Below are 21889 nucleotides of genomic sequence, written 5' to 3'. Positions count from 1 at the left end.
ATCTGACAATTTCATTTCAATGACCAAATCAGTTAAAGCAACACACATTAAAAGCAAAGGAAAATCTCTGCAAGTTAGCAACTGATAAAAGTGAAGACAATATATCTGAAGAAAAAATGTATTTCCAAAACATTTTTCAAGATGTTAAAATGCTTTAGTTCTAGAAACATTTTAATAGGAAGGGTTCTATAAACAGAGGGTACTTTGTTATCATAGACAGACAAGGTGAAGGTAAATAATAGTATCCTGACTATTAATTTCTTTAAGAACATTGGTGGAAAAAAACCTTTTGTAAGTTTAATTAATATTAATAAATGAGCTATCAAAAATTATAAATCTAGACAACTGCAGTGAGCATAAAGCTTCAGGTCTTTGGAGAAAGTACCAGAAACAGGTTAAGTGTAAAGGAGTGCTAAAGAATGACACATCCTGAGCTATGCATATTATTCTACTCTAGGTGGGAATCCCACAAATAATTATGCCAATACATTGTAAATTCAATTGAAAATGGCTTTAGTTTTGCTCCTAAAACATGCCTATAGTACTTTTTAGTATACTCCATATTCCAAGTTTATTTGAAAACATGATGTAGGATATCCCTCACTATTGATTTGTCCCCAAAGCCATCATTACTACCACTGAATAACTGGATTTATAATGCAACAAGATACCTTTCAGAAAGAACTGCTATTAGAGACTCACTATTTCTATCATATTATTGAAGCATGTTTGGGTATGGGGACTCAATGCACAAAACCTAATGCTGCCTTGTATTGATAGAATGATCTGTAATATGAACAGTTCCCCAATACTCCCTAAACTGCAAAATTTTTAAAAAAATCTATTTTTCTTGTAAATAAACCTTATCATACTAAAGTGTGAAGGATTCTGGAAAATTCCACTGGGAAACCATTTCTTAATAAATCTTTTTAAACTTTCAAAAGTCATAAGGCCAAAATTACAATTCTAATATGAAAGAAAAAAGATATTATTACTTCCTCTCTTAGCATTAATTAAGGAAATAGGTATTTACCAAAACAAAACAGAAAAAGGAGGGTGTTCAAAGAATAACTACAGTAACATGAAAAGCTAAGAATACTTAGTTTTTAAAGCACAACTAAGAGAGGAAAACAGTAAACAAAACAAATAGAAGTGAGAATAGCTTCTAACATTAAATTTTTTATTTTTTTAAAACCAAGATCATTTAATAGAAGCAGAAAAACTAGTACCAGGTTTCTTAAAGAATATTAAGAGAATAAACAGAATTTTTCCTACATTACTATAAAGAGTCCTCTCAACTAACCTATCTAAGGAAAACTCTGCTTGCTTTATTTTGTTAAAAATGTAAATACCAAAAAGTTCTGTTTAATGGTGGAAAGGTATTTGTTTCAAAAATATTTCAGAGCAAAAATGTTACCAGGTACAGTAGGTAAATGGGAGAGAGAATTGTTTTTAGCATCAAATCACCAGAAATATTATATTTCAAAAAATTTTGTTTAATAGGGTGGATTTTTATTGCCCTATATCTTAAAATTATTTGTTTTCTAATAACCTGTTTGTCTGTGAAATACCACAAGAAAACTTGAATTTTTGTTTTTAAATTACTCTGTGCATGACAAAGGTGCTGTCTTTATTGAGTTCACGCCATTGTTCACTGGACAGCATGAATATTCTAGCAGTTACCGTGAAGTTCCAGAACCAAGGACCCAGGGTTCCTGTGAGAAGCTGGCATATTATAATTATGATCTGGGACTCTGTAACATCGAATCTATGCATAAGGAAACAAACATTTCAAAATAACTTTACTCAGAGCTTTTGCTAAAGAGCCCTACTAAAACAAGGTAGCAAAAATAGATTTAAAATGTAGCATTCTCCTTATAAAGACATCTAAAGATTCAATGAAACAATTTATACAGTACAATTACTATCCTTATGCATACAGGTATACTTCTTACCCAAATCAAAACAGTATAAAAGTTTAAAATTTAAAACTGTAATACACCGAATAAATGACTCATAAATAGGCAGCTGGAAACACTGGAACTAAAAATGCAGTCAATTCTTAATTACCTAGGAATGGTGAATACTACTCGCTAAATAATCACACTGTCTGTGACATAGGTCCCCTCAGTGCCAGAACCTATCCAGACTTCCCTGTGGATAGAAATGCTTCCCAGAAGCCCCAGTGGACAGTCATCTATCTATGTGCTTGAAAAACCGCTAATCATCTTATACCCTTCACTTCTCCACACCTCATCCTGCTCCTACCTCTGCTATTTCAGTAAAATTACCACATGGATGTGGAAGGGGCAAGAGGGAAAGTGAAAGTATGACTTCTTTTGATATGGCCACAGCAAAAATCAAATTGGCCATTTCCTTATCCTGTTTCCTGTTTCTAGTCTAAGAATCTTATCATTTTTCCTTTCTCTTCCCTTAATTCCCCATCAGCATTATAACTCTCTACTATATTGGATTAGTTTATTAGTCGTAAAAATAGCTAAAACATCCAATTCAATGGTGACAGAAATAGAGTAGCAGTATAGAACAGGCTTCAAATAAAAACTACATAATCAAAATTAAGAACTGAGGAATGCTAATGAGATAGAAAGAGGTCCATGATTTTACCTGATGATCTGAGAGTTCAAACTACAATCTAGGTTTTACATTAATACAAATGCTGTAGTTGTTTTAGGATATTATCTATAATAATTTGATAAAATTTAAATGGTCAGAGTCCAAATGAATGAATCATTGCTGAGGAAAAAAACAAAACAAAACAGGTAAACTAGAAACTAAAAGGAAAATCTCTGGTATTTAATAATTCATGCGATAAATCTTAAACATTTAAAGATAGGCAGATCCTATACAGCAATTTAGTAGGAAGCTTCCTAATTCTTTTATTTTTTATTGAAGTATAGTTGATTTACAATGTTGTGTTAGTTTCTGGTGTGTAGCAAAGTGATTCAGTTAATAAAATATAATATGTATATATAAAATAACATAATATGTATATATAGTATGTATATGTTATATAACATACTTTATAAATAGATAAGTTATATAACATATATTCTTTTTCATATTATTTTCCATTATGGTTTATTATAGGATATTGAATATAGTTTCCTGTGCTATACAGTAGGACCTTATTGTTTATCTATTTTATATATAGGAAATTTCCTAATTCTTAATCCACAGAAAGTGGATTACGTATTGGGTTGGCCAAAATGTTCATTCGGGGTCTTCTATAACATCTTACGGAAAAACTCGAACAAACTTTTTGGCCAACCCAATATAACAGACAACAGTTTTTAATTACTTGGAAGTAGGAGGTCTTTGAATACTTATTCTTTAGAGGTTATTTGGATATGAAGATGAACTGGATTTGTCACACTACTAGTAAATACACAGCCTATTAACTTTTTTCAATTAACTACAGAAAAGAAAAAGCCAGAAGTTATTTACTTACATAGGAATAAATGTTGGTGGCAGGCTTTTTAGCTAATGTAAATGTGAAACCCTAGATGCATGAATTGAAAAATGTCATAAAGTGAAGATACTCTGCCTGCTATAACTATAAATAATAAGCACAGTAGAAATAATATCTGTAAAAGTAATAGACTCTCAGAAGGAACCTTAGATATCATGTAATCCAAAACTCTTATGTTACAAATTGGGAAATGAGGCCCACAAAAGTCATGGGCCTTGCCCAAACTGATATACAGATAATTTGGAGATAACACTTGAGGCAAGACACACCGGCCTGAGTTCAATCTATTATAATTCCTTTCTTTTATTCTCTCCCAAAAAGATAACAAGAGTATTTTTTTTCTGAAACGATAACTTAAGAGTTTTACCTTTCACAGTGTGTAAGATTTTTTAAGACCTATGTTTTACAGAAATATAGTCTTATTGTAGATTGTTTAGGGTTTCTAAGCATTTAATTTATAAAAATGATTCTATACATACATCTACAAGTTATATATTTAAAAGTATCTGGATATAGAGGGTTTAGGTCTTAAGAAATGTGAACTCTTCCATTTAATATAATCCATAAACATTAAAAGAATATTTTACAAATGTTTACAAATGAGCTTCAACTCGTAATTCTTCTCTTCTTCCACTAACCCAATCCTTCTATGCAGTTCTAGCCTCTAAGCCCATATCCCTCCCTCAGTTTTTCACATCCAGGCTAGTAAGAATCCTAAAGGTCTAAGCTGTGTCTGGAAGGTCCCCATGAGCAGTACCCATCTCCATCAGCCCTCTACTTACTCAGTCCAGAAGCACTGTCAGGACAGAGGTCTGTCTAGCTGTGACAGGTACTGATATTCTCTGTGCAAGGCAGCTTTTAGCAAATCAGATTTTAGTAATCAGAACAAAGATATAGCTCATACTTTCAGGGAAGAAGTATCCAAACCACATTGGTTTTTTCACAATACTTGACTGTGAATGAAAATTATTTAGTTATGGATAAATTATTATGCCAATTTTTGTGCAAGCACACTTAACTAAAAATAGGGACACTAGGAGACTAAGAAAAACAAACAAAATTTCTTCTTTGGTAAATATACTATTTTATAAGGTTATTAAACATATAACAACCTGGATTTATTGTATATATATTAAGAAACCTCATGATTTTTTTTGTCACTCGTGTATAAATATCAAAATAAAACAATTAAAATAAAAATGTTTTAAAATAAAATTCCCAAGATGCCTAAGGCTGCTTTCCCCTAAGGAGGAACAAAACGCAAGTGATTTTTAAAAATTTCTTTTCTCAAATTATATTTGAGAATTGACCTTTCCTAATTAAATAAATAAAATTTGGACTTTCTCTTCCACACGTATAAACTTTACTTCGATATTTAAGCTACTATACATCTGCCTATTATATCTGCTCTTAAAAAAAAATATGTGAAATCTGGGGCTTCCTGGTGGCACAGTGGTTGAGAGTTCGCCTGCCGATGCAGGGGACACGGGTTCGTGCCCCCGTCCGGGAAGATCCCACATGCCGCAGAGCGGCTGGGCCTGAGCCATGGCCGCTGAGCCTGCGCGTCCGGAGCCTGTGCTCCGCAACGGGAGAGGCCACAACAGTGAGAGGCCCGCGTACCGCAAAAAAAAAAAAAGGTGAAATCTAAAATGGCATTTTTAAAACTACTTTAGAAATATCTATATTATTCCATATGCTTCCATTACATTGGTATTCTGATAAATATTTCCTTAAATGTAAAGCACTTGCAGTATATTTCTATGAAGGTTGTAGCTTGCTTTTAATTTTAAAAATAACTAAATTCGGTGTTGCTTTAATGTGGATGCAAGATTTCATAAAACTGTATACAGTTTTCCCAAATCAAAACCAATCCCTTAGGGAATTCCTTGGAGGTCCAGTGGTTAAGACTCCATGCTTTCACTGCCAAGGGCGCATGTTCGATCCCTTGTCGGGGGAACTAAGATTCCACAAGCTGCGGCCAATTTAAATAAATAAATAAAGTCGATTAAAAAAAATCCTTTACAATACAAATATTTAATTTAAACTGAGAAATTAAGTCCAGCTGGTCTCGATATTTCTAGATATTTTTCCACACCATTGTAAGGAAGCACTACAGTTTCAGAGGGAGAGTGTGCTCCTAATCTAGTCCCAACTGCCTGATACTCTACTCCTTTGGGTCCTGCATTTTTAGCAGTCTAAGCTCGATAAATCACCCCCCTTTCTTCAGGTGTCTTCAATCTCTTTTCTAAGTCAGTTTCTTCTGTATGTTCAAAATTTTCCCATTAAAAATACAAACCCCTTCTTCCTTTGAGCCCATGTTTGCTCCTCTGATACCTTGCTCCTTCCCATCCCAGCTACACATTTTATAAGTAACCTGTATTAACTGTGTGCTTATTTATTTTGTTCACTTCTGTTCCCTACAGTCTGGCCTCATTTTGAGTCTTGGCAGCATTTAGCATTGTTCTCTTTTGAAATTCATCCCTCTACTGGCTTTTCATTCTGGTATGCCTCCTCCTACTCTGGCTGTTCAATAATTTTCATGGGCTTCTTTCTAGGCTTGCTCTCTCTGTTTTCTGCTATTCTCATTCTATTTGGATGTCTAAAATCCCTCACATACGTGTTCTAGATAAAACTATTCCTTTGAATAGGTTCCTCTCCCTGCAGGGCCTTTCTCCACCTTCCATCCAACCACCCAAGGAGGGGAACTGGGAGTCATTCCAGTCTCTGCTCTCTCATTCATTCTCCATAACCAAATACAGACTATGTCCTACAGTTTCTACCTCTTAAGTCTCTCTCCAACCTATCCCTTTCTCTTCGATAGCACTGTCATTGTGCTAGTTCAGATTTCATTGTTCCTCACATTTAATTATGCTGATGGCTCCTAAGGTATCTTCTTACTTCTGTCACAGCTCACTCCAATTCACCCTCCAAATTGTTGCTAGACTGGTATTTCCAAAAGGTACTTTTGTCATTTCCCTGCTTTAGGTCCTGCAAAGGTTCTCAATAGATTCAGGATAAAAAGCCCTCAGCAGGACATAGAAGGCCCTCAATTTTCTGGATCTTCTCCAGCCTTATCTCCTGCCACACTCCTATAAGCATCTTATGATTTAACAATATAGAACTGCTTTCAGTTCTTCAAGTATATGTTTCATCAAAGGAATACACTGCAAGGGAAATTTTAAGACCGGCAAAAAGAAAGTTGTGATAGCAAATCACTGCTAAAAACACTGTCTATTTAACTCTTCCCTTGCTTCCACAGTTCATTTTCTTTCCTTCCTTCAGTTCCTACACCATGTAGCTGGTGCTGCTTTACTTGAAAGGGAAAGAAAATAAGTTAGGGCTAGATAAGCTTCCAAAATAAGGGTTTGAAAGTTAACTGTGAGATAATAACCAATGAAACATAAACTATGTGAAAAACAGATACTACAAATTCTGCTATTTTTGAAAACAGTAACATCACAAACAATTAAAACTGAATTAGGACAAACCAAGTGATCCTAGAAGTCTATCATAATTTGTGGTTTTTACCTAAAGCAGAAAAAAACTATGAAAACATTACTGAGATAATGTAAAGGCTATGAAAATATTGAGGAAAAACATCTGCATATAATATTTTCGATTACTGCTCTTTTCTAATATCAGATATCTTCAATATTTTCTGAGCATAGATCATTTTATAAACTGCTGATGAATGCACAGGCATACAGTTTTCAACTGGACACTCATGTCCACTATTGTCACTTGAGATGTGCCTTAAACATGTTCTCTAAATCCTTTTATCTTTAAACTCTTCCAAGACATGTCTTTTAGTTAACATCCAAAGTATTAATAATTATTCATTTACTGTCATAAGAACATCTTAAATTCTATTTAAATAAGGTTAGCAAAAATCACCTGAAGTGAACTTGTAGGGAACAGCTAAAAATTTCTATGCATTCTGGCTTTTTCAAGGCCTAGAAAACTAAGTTTATCAGTGATCTAAAATTTTAAAATTCATTAATTATTTGCCTTAATGAGAAATTAGGTTAAGATATTCTCCTATTATTTGACATCAAGATTTTTATTTTGATATTCCATGAAGTTTTCAGAGTCTTTTCTCAAGTTATCTTTTAATCCTACACCGTGAAAAAAATAAAAGACTAACTTAAGCAGTGTAAATAGGATCTGTGATACTTAATTAAACACCAGTTGGTGAATTCCATCCTTAACATTGTTCCAAGACTGGTTTACTCATTAATATTTACGGAAAAGTACTAATCACCACGTAGGAACTATTCACTTCGGAGTTTGAAGAATGTTTCTATTTCATTTTTTAAATTGTTAGCCATTTTGTTGGCAGTAGTAATCTATATGGTGTGCTCATATCCACTAAATTATTAAGAGCTTAGATATTTATAGATTCATAAATAAAACGATGTGAAAAGAATAAAATCTAATTAAGCTATGATATTTGGAGATAAGAGTTGCTCTTTGCTTTCATAAACTATCTTTTCTTTCCTGAAAATACATTTTCATGTGTCAAAGTAAAACATAGTGTTAAGGTGAATAACAGTGGGAAGAAAGAAAAATGAATTTGTCTGAGGGAAATACAGTGGATATGAGTGAAGGGCCTACTGTTTTTCATGTTACTTTAAAAATATTGGTTGGGAGGTTCTAATATTTCCTTTTAAAAAGTGTGACAGAAGGACACATGATTGAGACCGTTACATAGTAGCTAAATAACGAGAGTTTTAAACGTCTTTTATTTACTGAACTAGTGATTTAATCAAGTCCTAATACTCAAATACCTATAAGCAACATTCTACATATTTGAAAGAGAAAACAAAATCACCATTAAGTGTTACTTACATTCCAAATCGCAATGTTCCAGAAACATATGTTTGCCAATGTGCACAATAGAACATGAATGTCCCAGCAAAACAACAAAAAAACATCCAGTCAGGGTTTGTCCCCAGTTGCACTGCAATACAAGTTCCAAGAACCACGAAAACTGAAAAAGAAAGATCATAATGAAAACTGAAAAATCTGAATAACAAACATTAACTGAGCTGGAAATGATTTTACATGAGGCAAAAAGAAAACATGCTGTGAACGTACAATCTTCTCTCAGTTATCTATGCAAACAGGAAAGTAGGATATCATCTTTTACATTATCATTTACCCTGTAATTTTGATCTCTTCTTTCACTACACCACTTAGTGGAACCAAACTTCTTGAAAGCAACTAAAATACTTTAGCATTTTTTGGAGTACAGGCATATCTCATTTTATTACACTTTGCAGATACTATGCTTCCAGATACTGTCCTTTTTTTTTTTTTTTTTTTAACCAGGTAAAGGTTTATGGCAACCCTGCATTGAGCAAGTCTATCAGTGCCTTTTTTTTTCCAACAGCATTTGTTCACTTAGTTATCTCTGTGTCACATTTCGGTAATTCTTAAAATATTTCAAACTTTTTTCATTATTATGATATTTGTCATGATGATTTCTGATCAGTGATCTTTGATGTTACTACTGCAAAAAGATTACAACTTGCTGAAGGCTCAGATGATAGCATTCTTTTAGCAATAAAGTATTTTTTAATTAAGGTATGTACATTGTTTTTTCAGACATAATGCTACTGGCACAGTTAATAGACCAAAGTGTAGTGTAAAAATATCATTTATATACATTGGAAACCAAAAAAATTTGTGTGTCTCGCTTTATTGCAATATTTATTGCAGTGGTCTGGAACGGAACCCACAATATCTCTGAGGTATGTCTGTATTCCCCCAACTCTATAATACCAGTTAGCAGTGAAAAATTACAAGGCAGAAGGTCAAAAAGAAAGAAAAACAAAAGGCCTAGATAATTCACAAAGGGACCTACTAGCTTTAGATAGATAGCTGTCTTTTCTTATTTAGCAGATTTCATTATGGGTAATATACATGAAAAAAAGAGGACTTCCTATAAAAGTCTGGAACTCAAACTACTAATGCAAAAATGACTATCACTTAAAAAACAGGACACCTATCATTCTGCTGCCAACTAATTAAATTATAATAGCCTTTCAAGATGCCCAACTAGCCTTTATAAGAGCTTAGCTGTTCCTTCCCCTCTACTAAGCAAGCTGCTGTCAGGATACACTGAAACAATGATTTTAACATACACCTACGTATGTGAATCTGAGTTCACAAGGTAAAACCATCAAGGGTTTTTGTTTGCTTCTTTTAAAATATTTTAAATGCTATGACAAATGACAAGCAACCAACTGAGCTGCTAAATAAAAAATAAGTGTGTGTGTGTTGGGGGTGGGTGGGAAGTCAGGGTGAGGGGATTTCTTCAAAGGAAGACTAGTTAGAAACTGTCACTTAATTTCTAAATTTCTTTTTTCCCCTCTAAAAAACTACCGAAATATTATTTTTTAAATGGTACAAATAAAGACATAACACATATAATCTAATTATAGTAACTTATCTATTGCTAGCACCTTAGTGTATTTTTTTCTAGTCTTTTCATCCAAGCCCATTATCACGGTTATACTCCAAGTCTACAACGTAATTTTACATGTCTACATAACGTCCATTTAAATATAAAGACTACAAATTCCTAGTCTCGCATTATTGAACTCTCATCTATAATTTATGAGATTTTTCCATGATAACAATTATGCCCTTAGAATTTCAAAACAACAGGTGTCAAAACAATAATATATAGGGTTAAAAATAACTTAAGTAGAAATTAATTTCTAAATTTCCCAATACCACCAAATAATGAACAAATATTAACCAGATTTATATTTTTGAAAATATTAAAACTTGTAATACAAAAAACCACTTACTCTGATAACTATTATAACACCAGGAACCTCTTATTTATCTTATTATCACTGTTTATCATATTCCTTTTAACTCTGCTAATCATTAATATTAAAAAATCAACAATACCTGTTGATAGTGAATCACACCCATGATCAAAAAGTTCTCCCAAAGGAGAACTGCTATTGGTTCTTCTTGCCTGTTTCCCATCTATAGCATCCAAAGACTGGTAAATGAAAAGGCCACATGCACAAGCAATATACGCCCACAGAGGTGCCTGTGAAATAAAATAAGAAAAGCAAGAGTAATAAGACATATTAATTACTGTATCTGGCTAATATATTTTTACTTGCAGATATTTTATCTTCATTTTTCAGAGACGTTGGAGGCTATGGGAGAGAAGATCCAGGTGCTACATAATGAAAAACTTCTGTAAACAATCAGAATTATAAGAGAATTAAAATTCCTTGCTTTGTAGGAGTACTCAAACAGATGCTGGATAACTACTTCACAGGGATAATACAGAAATCCCATGAGAGATTAGGCTAGGTAACTTCTATAAGATCTCTCCTAACATTTAGATTCTACGAATCAATTAATGAATAACCCAGTACAGTTTTTCCCAAATTGTATCTTTCAAGACGCTTATAGGTATTACACGAAAATAAAATTTCCATGCTAAACTCACTTGGGAAACATTGGATTAAACAATGTTAAACAGATTTCTTAATTGCTGGACTTCTTCCAGCCCTTCAGATTGCTAATGCATATTGTGATTATTCACTAATGCCTATTGTGCATATTCAAGGAGGTTACAACATGCTGCCATTTCCCAAACTTATTTGAGCATGTAACTTATTTATTATTTTTTATAAATTTATTTATTTTATTTATTTTTTTAATTTTTGGCTGTGTTGGGTCTTTGTTGCTGTGGGCGGGCTTTCCCTAGTTGCGGCGAGCGGGGACTACTCTTTGTTGTGGTGTGCAGGCTTCTCATTGCGGTGGCTTTCCTTGTTGCGGAGCATGGGCTCTAGGCATCTCTTCAATGTTCCATGAAACAACACTAGGAAAATAATGATCTACTTACTAGACAGAGTGCTTATATTATTTTTCAAATATTTATGGTCACATTTTCAAGGAATGGTTTCTCTTTTCCCAGACAGAAACTGAACCACTAATATTGAATTTAAATGTAGTGAACTAAAAGAAGAGAGCTTTGGGACTTCCCTGGTGGTGCAGTGGTAAAGAATCTGCCTGCCAATGCAGGGGACACGGATTCGAGCCCTGGTCTGGGAAGATCCAACATGCTGCGGAGCAACAACTAAGCCCATGCACCACAACTACTGAGTCTGTGCTCTAGAGCCCACAAGCCACAACTACTGAGCCCGCCTGCCACAACTACTGAAGCCCGTGCACCTAGAACCTGTACTGAACAACAAGAGAAGCCACCACAACGAGAAGCCCGCGCACCACAATGAAGAGTAGCCCCCGCTCGCTGCAACTAGAGAAAGCCTGTGTGCAGCAAGAGACCCAATGCAGCCAAAAACAAATAAAATAAATAAATAAATAAATAAAAAAGGAGAGCTTCTATTTGGTCTGTTCTCCGTAAGAATGTGTCAGAGTGTTTTGCATCACTTTTTACTATTTTCCCATGTCCAGGCCACGAAAAAAATTTTATAACCACAAGATATTTCTCAGATATTGGTTATCAAGTTAACCATATTAAATGCTCAGGGCTGCAAATTAAAACTACTCAGAGCTGCAAAAAATATTCAGTATATTCTGCACTGCAAAGAGGTATCTCTCTGACAGAGGTCTATTTAGATCTCAGTTATTAAAGGTAAAGATCTTCTCTTAAATGTTTTCTTGGAATCTCATATTTTAAAACACTGAGGTTGCTAAAAGGATCATCGTACATACCTCCCCCAGGCTCGAGTTACCAACCTGGAAAACAATAACTGTGGTTATGTAACCATAGTTTACATGCCAGCACACTGGACTAAGTGATTTATCTTATGAGACTAAGAACTCTACCTTTCTAGACTTTGGGTCTACTGCTTCTTACTCTTAGAGGAATCCAGTAACTCTCTAGAGCTGTCCTATAATGTCCTATAATGGCCATTAGCCAGCCATCTGTGATTATTTTAGTTTAAATTCATTAAAATTAAATAAAACCAAAAATTCAGTTCCTCAGTTGCTAGGTACATTTCAAGTGTTCAACAGCCAGAAGTATCTATGGCCTCCGTATCAGACAACACAGACACAGAACACTACCATCATCACAGAAATTTCTATTGAACAGTACTGCTTTAGGGGACAAGGAACTTCTTGGCGGTTTTAGGATTTTAATGGAGAAAAGTGTTACTCTGGAACAGAGACAACTTCAAGTATTAGTATATACATAATCCTAGAAAACAGCAAGATGGTTATTACATATATAAGAGAGAGCAAAGCCTTCTTATCTTTGGACTTTTCTTTCTTCCGGTGAATCTGTAGAACACTAAACTAATATTTATATATTTCTTCCTTGTTTCCATTATTTCACAACTCTCATAGGTGTTTTAAGAAGAAAGCCTTCTCATTCAGGAGCCAGTCTGGTCTCAGCTGGGTTAAGAGCCTGATACACTGAATATATCAATCAGGGAATTATTACTGTACAGTCATATTCCACCTTGAGTCCTCCCAGCAGCATTCTGAAAAGTTCTCTGTGATTAGTGTAGTTCCTATTCTGGAAGTTTCCCCAAAGATGTAACTAATTCTAAGGTTACTCTAATAATTCCAAATCACTTAAGAAGAGAGGATGAGGAAAAGTATTATAGGGAACACGGTGCCTGGTATACTCTGGGTGTTGAATAAATGACCATTCGTGGCCAAGCTACCCTCCACCCTGCTCTCACTCCCTGATCCCCATCCTGGAACTAGTTTAGGACTTAGAAGGCTTCAACTGGAACCAACCCAGTTCCCTGTTCTTCTATACCTCTAAAGATGTGCGAGATCTGGACCAGATTCCTCTGGAAGTATATGTCAGGTCCTCAAGTAAGCCAAGAGTAAAACAGCTCGAAGAATGTGATAAAGAATCCCAGCACATATTTAAACAATTGTACTGGTGTTTATTTTTAAGTTTATTGATTGATGTAAAGCAAGACAGTTAAGAAAATGAGGGGAAACCAGAAATTTATCCATACAATCTGTATAAACTGTACCTGTATAGTAAAAGAGGAATTAAGATAAAGGTATTCAATTGTGAGGGGAAAATAAACATCTGGCAAAAGACAAAAAATAAAGTATGTTTTATAGGTAACTGTGACCCTCAACAGCTACTTTAAGAGCAATATGTGGTAACAAATGAATTAATGAAAACAGAAAGGTATAAAGGATTGAACAGTGATAATTTTATCTCAAAAAATCATCTGAAAAGACTACATTAAAAAAATTACTTCAAGCTTAAAACAAGACAAGGAATGTTGTGGCCATTATGATTTACATGGTTCAGTCACTTTTAACAGCTTTAGTTGAGGATCACCTTCTATCCCCTTGGTTTACCTGTGGCTGATCATTCTGATTAATACAGGAACAATAAATGTTTTTGATTCTCCTTCATCTACCTAACTACCTTAGTTCGCTTTTTGACAAGAATATTTTAAAATCAATTAAACATCAATTTACCCAGTTCACTTTTTGACAAGAACATTTTAAAATCAATTAAACATCAATTTACCCATTCAGATGAAGGGCTCTAGTTTCAGTTTTGGTTTTAGGAAGTGAGTAGAGAAAGTAAAAGAGGGAATAGCAGTGGAGAGACTTATATTTGAGAAGGCCCAGGGAGAGTCTTTGTAAGCAGTACCATGCTTCCCTTTTTTTAATGACAGCCATAGCAGGATACCACAGCAGGAAATACATTATACTGTTTCTTTCTTATACTTCTTTTGCCTTCTTAGAATAAGAGAGATACTCCTGAGGTTATCAGCCACATATGTTTACAGGAAGGTAAAAGGGATATTCAATAACTCTTACTGGAATCAAGAGAATACTTTTGATAAGACTGATTTATAGCTGTGCCATCTTACTACCACAGACTTTCCTCTCTGATCATTTTAAACTTTGCTAAGACTTTACTAGCCATTTTAAAAAAAATGGGATAAAACTCTTTTTTAAAGAATTGAGACTTAATGATTTTAAAGGAATATTTTACATGTTAGTCTCAACTAACATTAATTTATCTACTGGGATCAGAGTCCACACTTTGCTTCTGGTTTCTCATAAGCATAGTGTATATAAAGTAGGTTGTAGCTATGAGCTTTATTAATGATATATATGATAGGATACTTTAAAACAGTTGACAAATAGCTGTCAGATTATCTTACCTTTAGTTAAATGACCTAAAAATCCCAATTATAGGGTTTCTGGCATGCAATAAATGTTTATATCTGTTATTAAAGAAATTCCTCTTACCTGCTCTGTAGCTGTAGGACAGTAGAAGACTAATAAAACAGTTGTACAGATGTTTATTGACAATCCAATGATCGTGATGAGATTTGGGGCAATCCAGGAGGGAACTCTTCCAACTAGCCATTCCCAATACCCTTGCATTAAGGGCTCAAGCAGGGACCGTCCAGCACTCTGATACCTGTGTTCTTCTAGCCGCTTAAGTTGGTGTCTTGACAATGGTGGTGTAGGTAACTGAAACAATTTATTTAATACACACCCTGGAGTACTCATATGCCCGAAGCCCAAAGGGGACTCCGGGTGAGAATCTCCACATCGTCTCCTTGTTGACCGATGCCCACTCATGGATCTTGCCTTTTTTTAATTTAGGGAGTATAATTTATCTTGTTTTATAGCTTTTTGTGGATAGTCTTTACCTGGGGGAAAAAAAAGATATATTCATCAGCCACTATTTATATCAATGTCAGTAAATTAAACAAAAAATCAAACTGGTAACAGAATATTACATATTAAACAGGGATCAGAACACCAGGGATCTGTTTTTAGCTCTAATTCTTATTGATGATGTAAGCCAAAAGAAGTCATATAACCTCACCTTTAAGTGAAAAATATTAAAAATTTTAATAGTAATATGCTTCCTGTTACCTTATAGTTTACCTGACTTCGAAGCTCATGATCTTCTTGTTTCTATCTCACACTTTCAGTAGTATAAATCGAAAAAAAATCCTAGAAATGACCTAATCATTTCACATATATGGAAACTGAGGTCCAAGGCATACCCAAAGACAGCTAGTAAATTAGTCTTAATAGTGGAGGAATGACTTGAATCAAATGGGTCTTAAACTAGATACTTATTTAGAATAGCTAATATTTATTGAGCACTTACTATGTACTAAACACTTTAAGCAAGTTTTATATATTAACTCATCTAATCCTCTCAACAACCAAAGAAGGTAAAGACTATTAATTATCCCTATTTTTACAGAAAGTGACACTAAGGCACGGACAGGCTAATTAACTTGTCCAAACTCACACAGCTGGTAAGTAAGGTTCAAACAAACACAAGGTTTCTGTTTAAATTAAAAGATAAAACTTATTAGTGGAAAGGGATATAAATGATATTCCAGGAGGGGATAAACAACAATGAAAAAAATTAACTTTAAGAGGACACCATTTATGTGTTAGCAGTGACCTGATAAATTGAAGTAGTAAGAAAAAACTATAACTGCATTAAGTGATGACTGTTCATAAAAAACCTTAAATCCCTGAAGTACTTGCACTTGACTTCGAAAAGATCAGAAATAACATAATTATCATAAGTTATTAAGCAATGTAAGAAAACAATGACAAGTTTAACACTTAAAAATCAGTATGGTGATATCAAAGGTATGAAGTGGTGAGGGCCTAGAGTAGGGTGGTAAAAATGGAAATATGAAAGACAGTCAAATCTATAAGTAATTTCTACTTAGAAGGAAGAATCAAGAGGAGGTACTTAGGAATTAGATATGAGGGGTAAATAAGTAGAAGAAAAAAGAAATCAACAGTTAAAGACTAGTGGTACTACTGTCAAAAAGGAGAGTTTGGAAGGAAAATCAGTTTGTTATTTTGGCTTTTGGCGGGTGTGGGTGAGAGGGGATCTCGGGATGAGAGTAGGAAAGACATACATGCAACTTTTAAGTAGAGATGTTTTAGACAAAATCAAATGACTGGAATTTGGGTAAGAGATAGAAATTTCAAGTTTTCAACTTGGAAGCTGAAGTCTAGTTAAAGACTAGAAAGTAGAAAATTTCTTGAAGGCATTAAGTATGAAGAGAAAAGGAAAAGAATAAAGAATCTTGTGGGAAACTCATGATTAGCGAGCAGGAAGAGAAGCCATAAAAGGATTAAAAAAGGAAAAAAAAAAAGAAAATCTTAATGGAACTAAAAGGGTAGTGGCATTGAACCAACACAGGTGTACTCTGATCTCCTGGCAGAAAGCTATCCAGAATGCAATATGAAATTCCCGGAAATGCTGCACTGTGGGAACACAGAATGTGATACAGGGTCTAGGACATCTCAACAATGGACCTGGTAGCAAAACATGCCCATGACTTCTCTCTATTCCCAAAAACAAGAAATTCCAAAATTTCAATGTCACGAATGATCTAAAGTGGCATCCCAAACCTCAGTCAATCATGTATCTCAATAATTGGTTTAGAGAATAGTTATTGTAGTCATTAACTGACTTAAATAAATTTTCAAAAATCTATAAAGAATCATCAGTACCCCAATTTAACTGAAGTGCTCTGAAATAAAAATATTGTAATAATTTTCAAGCCAAGTCAAATGAAAGCTAATTTCCTACTATTTCAAAGAATTCTTCCACACACCCAACTGTACCAAAAGCAACCGATTAAAACTGTTTTAAAGTAATATTTATACAATGTCAAACAACTGGTTACAAAATCATTTTAGATGAAATGACAGACTGATAACCACCAAAATACTGTACTATAAAGCAGCCAAATTTTCAAAAGTCAAATTGAATGATGTATTTTCATATTTGGTGAGCTATAATCAATCAGCTCTTATGGATTTCCACTTAAAATGGTAATAAAAAGTTTAGCCAACTCAATTTATATTTTATTATTGCAGTGTTCCATTCTCCTATAGTTAAAAAGTGACATATTGAGGATGCTGGCCTGCTTTTGGCACTAAACAGCTACAAGCAACTGATCCTAATGGTTTTAAGTTTGAGCATTTGGCAGGACTATTTGATAAACTGATACCTTCCTTCTAAGTGTTTTCCCCTTCTGACCTAGATTTTTTTTTCCCTTCTATTTCTCTTTTAGAAAAATCTACATTTTGACAAACCTTTCTAGATCTAGTCATTATATAATTCATACATTAAAAAAAAAGAATATTTCAATTTGGAACACTGTCTCCATGAAGCTTATTAGTAACAAGCTTTCAAATAAAAATTCAGATACATGTTGCCACTGACATATATAGTTAGCTACTTTGCTTTCAACAGGTAGCCACAGAGGTTGCTGTCACTACCACAGATCCATCTCCACTGTTCCTTCCTCCCATCACCTGAGACCAGGAGGCTATTGCCACGAAAACCGTATCAGGAGAAAAGAGGCATTTCTGAATTTCAGCAAGTGAAAAGCAAGCATACCAAGGGAGCAGGACAGTGTAGGTTGCTACAATAGAAAAGCAGACTCTATGGAGAGAAAGAGGAAAAGTATGTGAGATGGGAATATGGAAAGGAGGTACAAACATTACAAAAATTACTTTAGCCACTTGAGATTTTTATCTAACGTCAAGCTTATGCCCAAAAGGTTGGGGAGAAAATGTCATTTTTCTACCCACACTATAAGGAACTAAAAAATTAATGCAAGAAATTAAAATTATTGCTGGTTAGCCTAGAAACCTAGACACCAGTCCTAAGTTTTTATGAGAAAATGGATTCCAAGTTTCAAACACATTCAACCAATATCTGAGTGCAGTAAACAAGATAGACATGGTCCCAGCTCCCATGTCCAATGGGAAAATAACTAAAAGAAGGTAAACAAGCAAATAACATTACACACTGTGATGGGCGCTATGGAGAAAACAAGGTATGGAGCCAGGAAATAGTTGAGGTGCACATTTTATTAGATAAGGTGGTTGAAGACGATGAAGACGAAGCATTTATACCAAATTCAGAGGAAGAGAAGGAGCTAGCCATTCCAAGAGCAAGGGGAAGAACAGTCCAAGAAAGGGAGAACAGGCCCTGACCCAAGAGTGAGCTTATCTTTCTTATTCATACCTCTGGGATCACTATGGCGGGGCAGTAGTAAACCATATGAAAGAGTGGGATAAAATAAAGTTTGAAAAGCCAGACAATGCAGAGGTTTATAGACTTTGGCAAGGAATTAAGATTTTATTCTGATGTTATAGAAAGCCATCAATTAACTTGAAAAGATTCCTATAATTTTGTAGCACAGCCTATTTGTTAACTGAGGAAATGTTCTGATAAATTGTAACAGTAAAAGTGAGTATTTTAAACGTTTAAAAATTCTCATCACCTGGAATTCAGTTTATGTTAATACTGATCCTATACCTATTGTACTGTCCTATACCTATTGTAATCTTTCCACTTGTAGTCAGCAAATTCCCCTCCTCTGCTATAACCTGGCTCAAATGTGATACTCCTTTCATATAGCACTTACCACATTTTGAACTTTTTTGCTAGATGTTGTTGTTTTTTGGTCTTTTCCCCACACTGGTATGTAAGACACAGGAGTGCAAGGGCCTTGCATGTCTTAATATTCTTTCCCCAGAATCCCAGACCATACCTAACATTAGGTAGGTAATCAGTACTTATTTGTGGAACAATGAACAAATATGGTTCATCTAGTATTTAAAGAACACCTAGTTGCTCTAGACCCTTGAGGAAACAGAAGGATTGAAATATGCCATCCATGCTCTCAAGCTCAAAGTAGTGGTGGGGAGTCTTGTAAACAGCTAAGTTATACTGCGAACAAACTGTTGTGGGAGTCCAGAGGAGGGGGCACATATGGTCTACCCAAATTCTTCTTTGTGCAGGCACGAATATTTATATGAAAAGTCCAACAAAGGTACAAAAAATAAAATCAGAGATATTTAATGAATACCTTTACTAAAATTATACAAAATTCATGGACCTTAAATCTATGATGTAGAACATCTGTGCTTATAGCAGCTGAGGATAATAGCATGCTGCCTACATTATTCCTGTGTTCAGCACTGGGGAACACCTGACAAGTATCACACTAAAAAAGGAATCTCCAACTGCTCAGCAGAGCATAAGGTAAGCTTACACAATATCCAACCTGTAGTGTGAAATTCCAAATTCCCATCCTCCCATGTCTAAGGGTTCCAAGTTTTGAGCTGTGCTGATTCAGCAGTATGTTTATAGTCCTCTCACAGGAACTGGTGACTACACAGCTCTTTCCACTTTTATGGCACGACTAGAGGAAAATACTAATGGTGAACAATATTTGGGAGGCAGAGCAAATTATAAAAAGCAAGTTAAAAAAAAACTAATAGGATCACAGGATTACATTCAGCATTATCTAACAAGTGATACACAGAACAAGTTAGCAAAAACAAAAGCCTTTTCAGCAGACTTGGAAGCTAAAACAGTACTGTGTAACACAATTTAGATCTACTGTTTTGCTGAAGTGAAATCTTGCATTCCTTAAAAAAAAAGGAAGCAACTTCCTCCAGAAACAAACAAAGCCAAAGCCTAACATTTTGTGGATTATTTTCCTATTCCCTTGAAAGATACAGCACAGCGTGACCCTCAAAAAGAACATCACCGGCACTTTAGCCAGCTTAAAGAAGTCTACTGCTGCCTAGAAAACACATTGACTATGCAATAAAATATAACTGCGGTTATAAAACAAGTTTACAGTTAAATATCAAATATATAATAGTGTTTATAACGTAAATTTTAAGAGACTGGGTGTGGGAGAGGAAGAAGAATGAAGTTATGAAACCACAATTGTAAATATTCAATAATAATCTATTAACTGGACAACAAATAAAGACACCTCTGTCAGAACAGGTTAATACAAGAGGCATATTTATCTAGCTTATTTCTTAAATGGCAGGGTTGTAAAGACAGGTTGTACAAGGGGCTTCTGACTAGCTTTTGCTCAGCACAAAACAAATATGTAGCAAACTGCTTTTAGAACTTCGATTTCTGGAATTTTACGTGAACGCCAATGGTTCTAAAGTCCTTACGCCCTAAATGCCTTCACCAGTCTTACTTGGGTTGTTAGTCAATTCAACACCTCCACTGAACACATGCCTACTAGTATGAGAGTAGAAACCGAATCTTTATTCTTTGTTCACATACAAGACACTAACATTTGTTTAAAGATAATTATGAATTTGCCTACTACCGTAACAAGGATTCATCAATGAACTGAGACTTCAAGCAAAATTATATATTAATACCAATGATGCAAAACGTCAAAAATGACACAAAAACGCCAAGCACCGAATTGGAGAAAAAACAAGTTAAACGTAAAGATCCCATTCATCCAGTATTCTTGGAATACCGGCAAAGACTAGCAAACCCTCCTGTCCTTTCTCCTTCCAAGAATACTGCTGAAATAAGCCCTAGCTGGCAACCTCAGAGCTTGTCAATATATCCTGAAATTTCTAGAAAAGTTGCTGACCAAGAAGTGCGGCCCTAGCCACGAATCACCAGCACCGTATTCCAAAGGGAAGGCAAATCCGGCACAGGATGTAATACGTTTGTGGACGTGGCAGCACCTGAGCAGGAGGGTGTGGACCTGAGAGCCAAGGTCGGTTCCGCGCGGGCAGCGCCCTCGGCTCGCCCAGTCCGGGCCGCCGAGGTTTTCCCCACCCCGACTCCCAGCACAGCAGCCCCCGGACTCTACCGCTGGCAATGCCCCATATCAATCTCTCCATCCGGGGCCATAGGAGCAGTCGCCCCTCGCCCTCCCCACAAGCGAGCGCGAGGCAGGACTGCGTTTGCCTCGCGCGAGTCCATACACAGCTGTATTCCAATGCCCCACCCCAGAGCTTGCAGCCATCTCTCCAGCCCTCTTGAGAGTCGTGTACCCGGACATACCCTTCACACCCTGGCCGTTTTCCAAAGACCGAGCCCCGCAGCCTTACCCCGGCCCCCAAAAGCACACCCCTGGAAACAGACCTCCGCCTCCAGCCGACTGAGTGACTCTGATCCGCGGCAGCACGTTCACGACACTTTCGCGATTGCCGTAAAGGGATATAGGGTCGGAACAGGAGGCGGCGCGAGCGCGCACCCCCTAGTGGTGAGCGCGCCCCAGGGCCGGCTTAGCTGCTCGGGTGCGCGCTTCGGGGCCTCTGTCTTGCCGGCAGCCTCCGGAGCCGGCAGTCCTTACAGGCAGGGACATTCAAGCAAGGTAGGCCAAAAAGGGGATGAGGACCGGCCCTAGTTCCCACTAAGGGGTGTATATCAGAGAATGGGATCGGGCGAGTAGGGAAGCGGACGCTGCCGGGAGCCCTCCACCCCCGCGGTGGACGCGCGAGTCGCGTGCCAGCTCGCCCTGCCTCCAAAGACTACGTTGTGCGACGCGCGGGAGAGGGACCAGGTGCTGGCCGGAGCCGCGGGCGGGCTGCGAGGGGGCCTTGGGG

The 21889-nt window shown here is 35.9% G+C and overlaps 1 protein-coding gene across 3 annotated transcripts in view; it reads right to left on the bottom strand.

Moving 5' to 3' along the window:
* Positions 1–21545, bottom strand: part of CEPT1 (choline/ethanolamine phosphotransferase 1) — a 36168-nt gene extending 14623 nt beyond the window's left edge. The window contains exons 1-4 of one of the 3 annotated variants that reach the window (XM_027096270.1): positions 21426–21545; positions 14738–15147; positions 10415–10562; positions 8339–8480 (exon numbers count right to left, since the gene is read on the bottom strand). In XM_027096270.1, the coding sequence (XP_026952071.1) occupies positions 8339–8480; positions 10415–10562; positions 14738–15076 (629 nt within the window). In that variant the 5' untranslated portion in view covers positions 15077–15147; positions 21426–21545. Of the gene's footprint in view, positions 1–8338; positions 8481–10414; positions 10563–14737; positions 15148–21344; positions 21364–21391 lie in introns of those variants that run through there. The other 2 variants (XM_027096269.1, XM_027096272.1) reach the window with 2 other exon arrangements.
* Between the last annotated feature and the right edge of the window lie 344 nt (positions 21546–21889).

This window comes from Aethalodelphis obliquidens, unplaced genomic scaffold (genome assembly GCF_003676395.1).
Source record: "Aethalodelphis obliquidens isolate GAN/ISIS:26980383/991018 unplaced genomic scaffold, ASM367639v1 scaffold100, whole genome shotgun sequence".
NCBI classification, from domain to species: domain Eukaryota; kingdom Metazoa; phylum Chordata; class Mammalia; order Artiodactyla; family Delphinidae; genus Aethalodelphis; species Aethalodelphis obliquidens.
The sequence above is the reverse complement of the archived record's forward strand: the minus strand, read 5'-3'. Positions and strand labels throughout refer to the sequence as shown.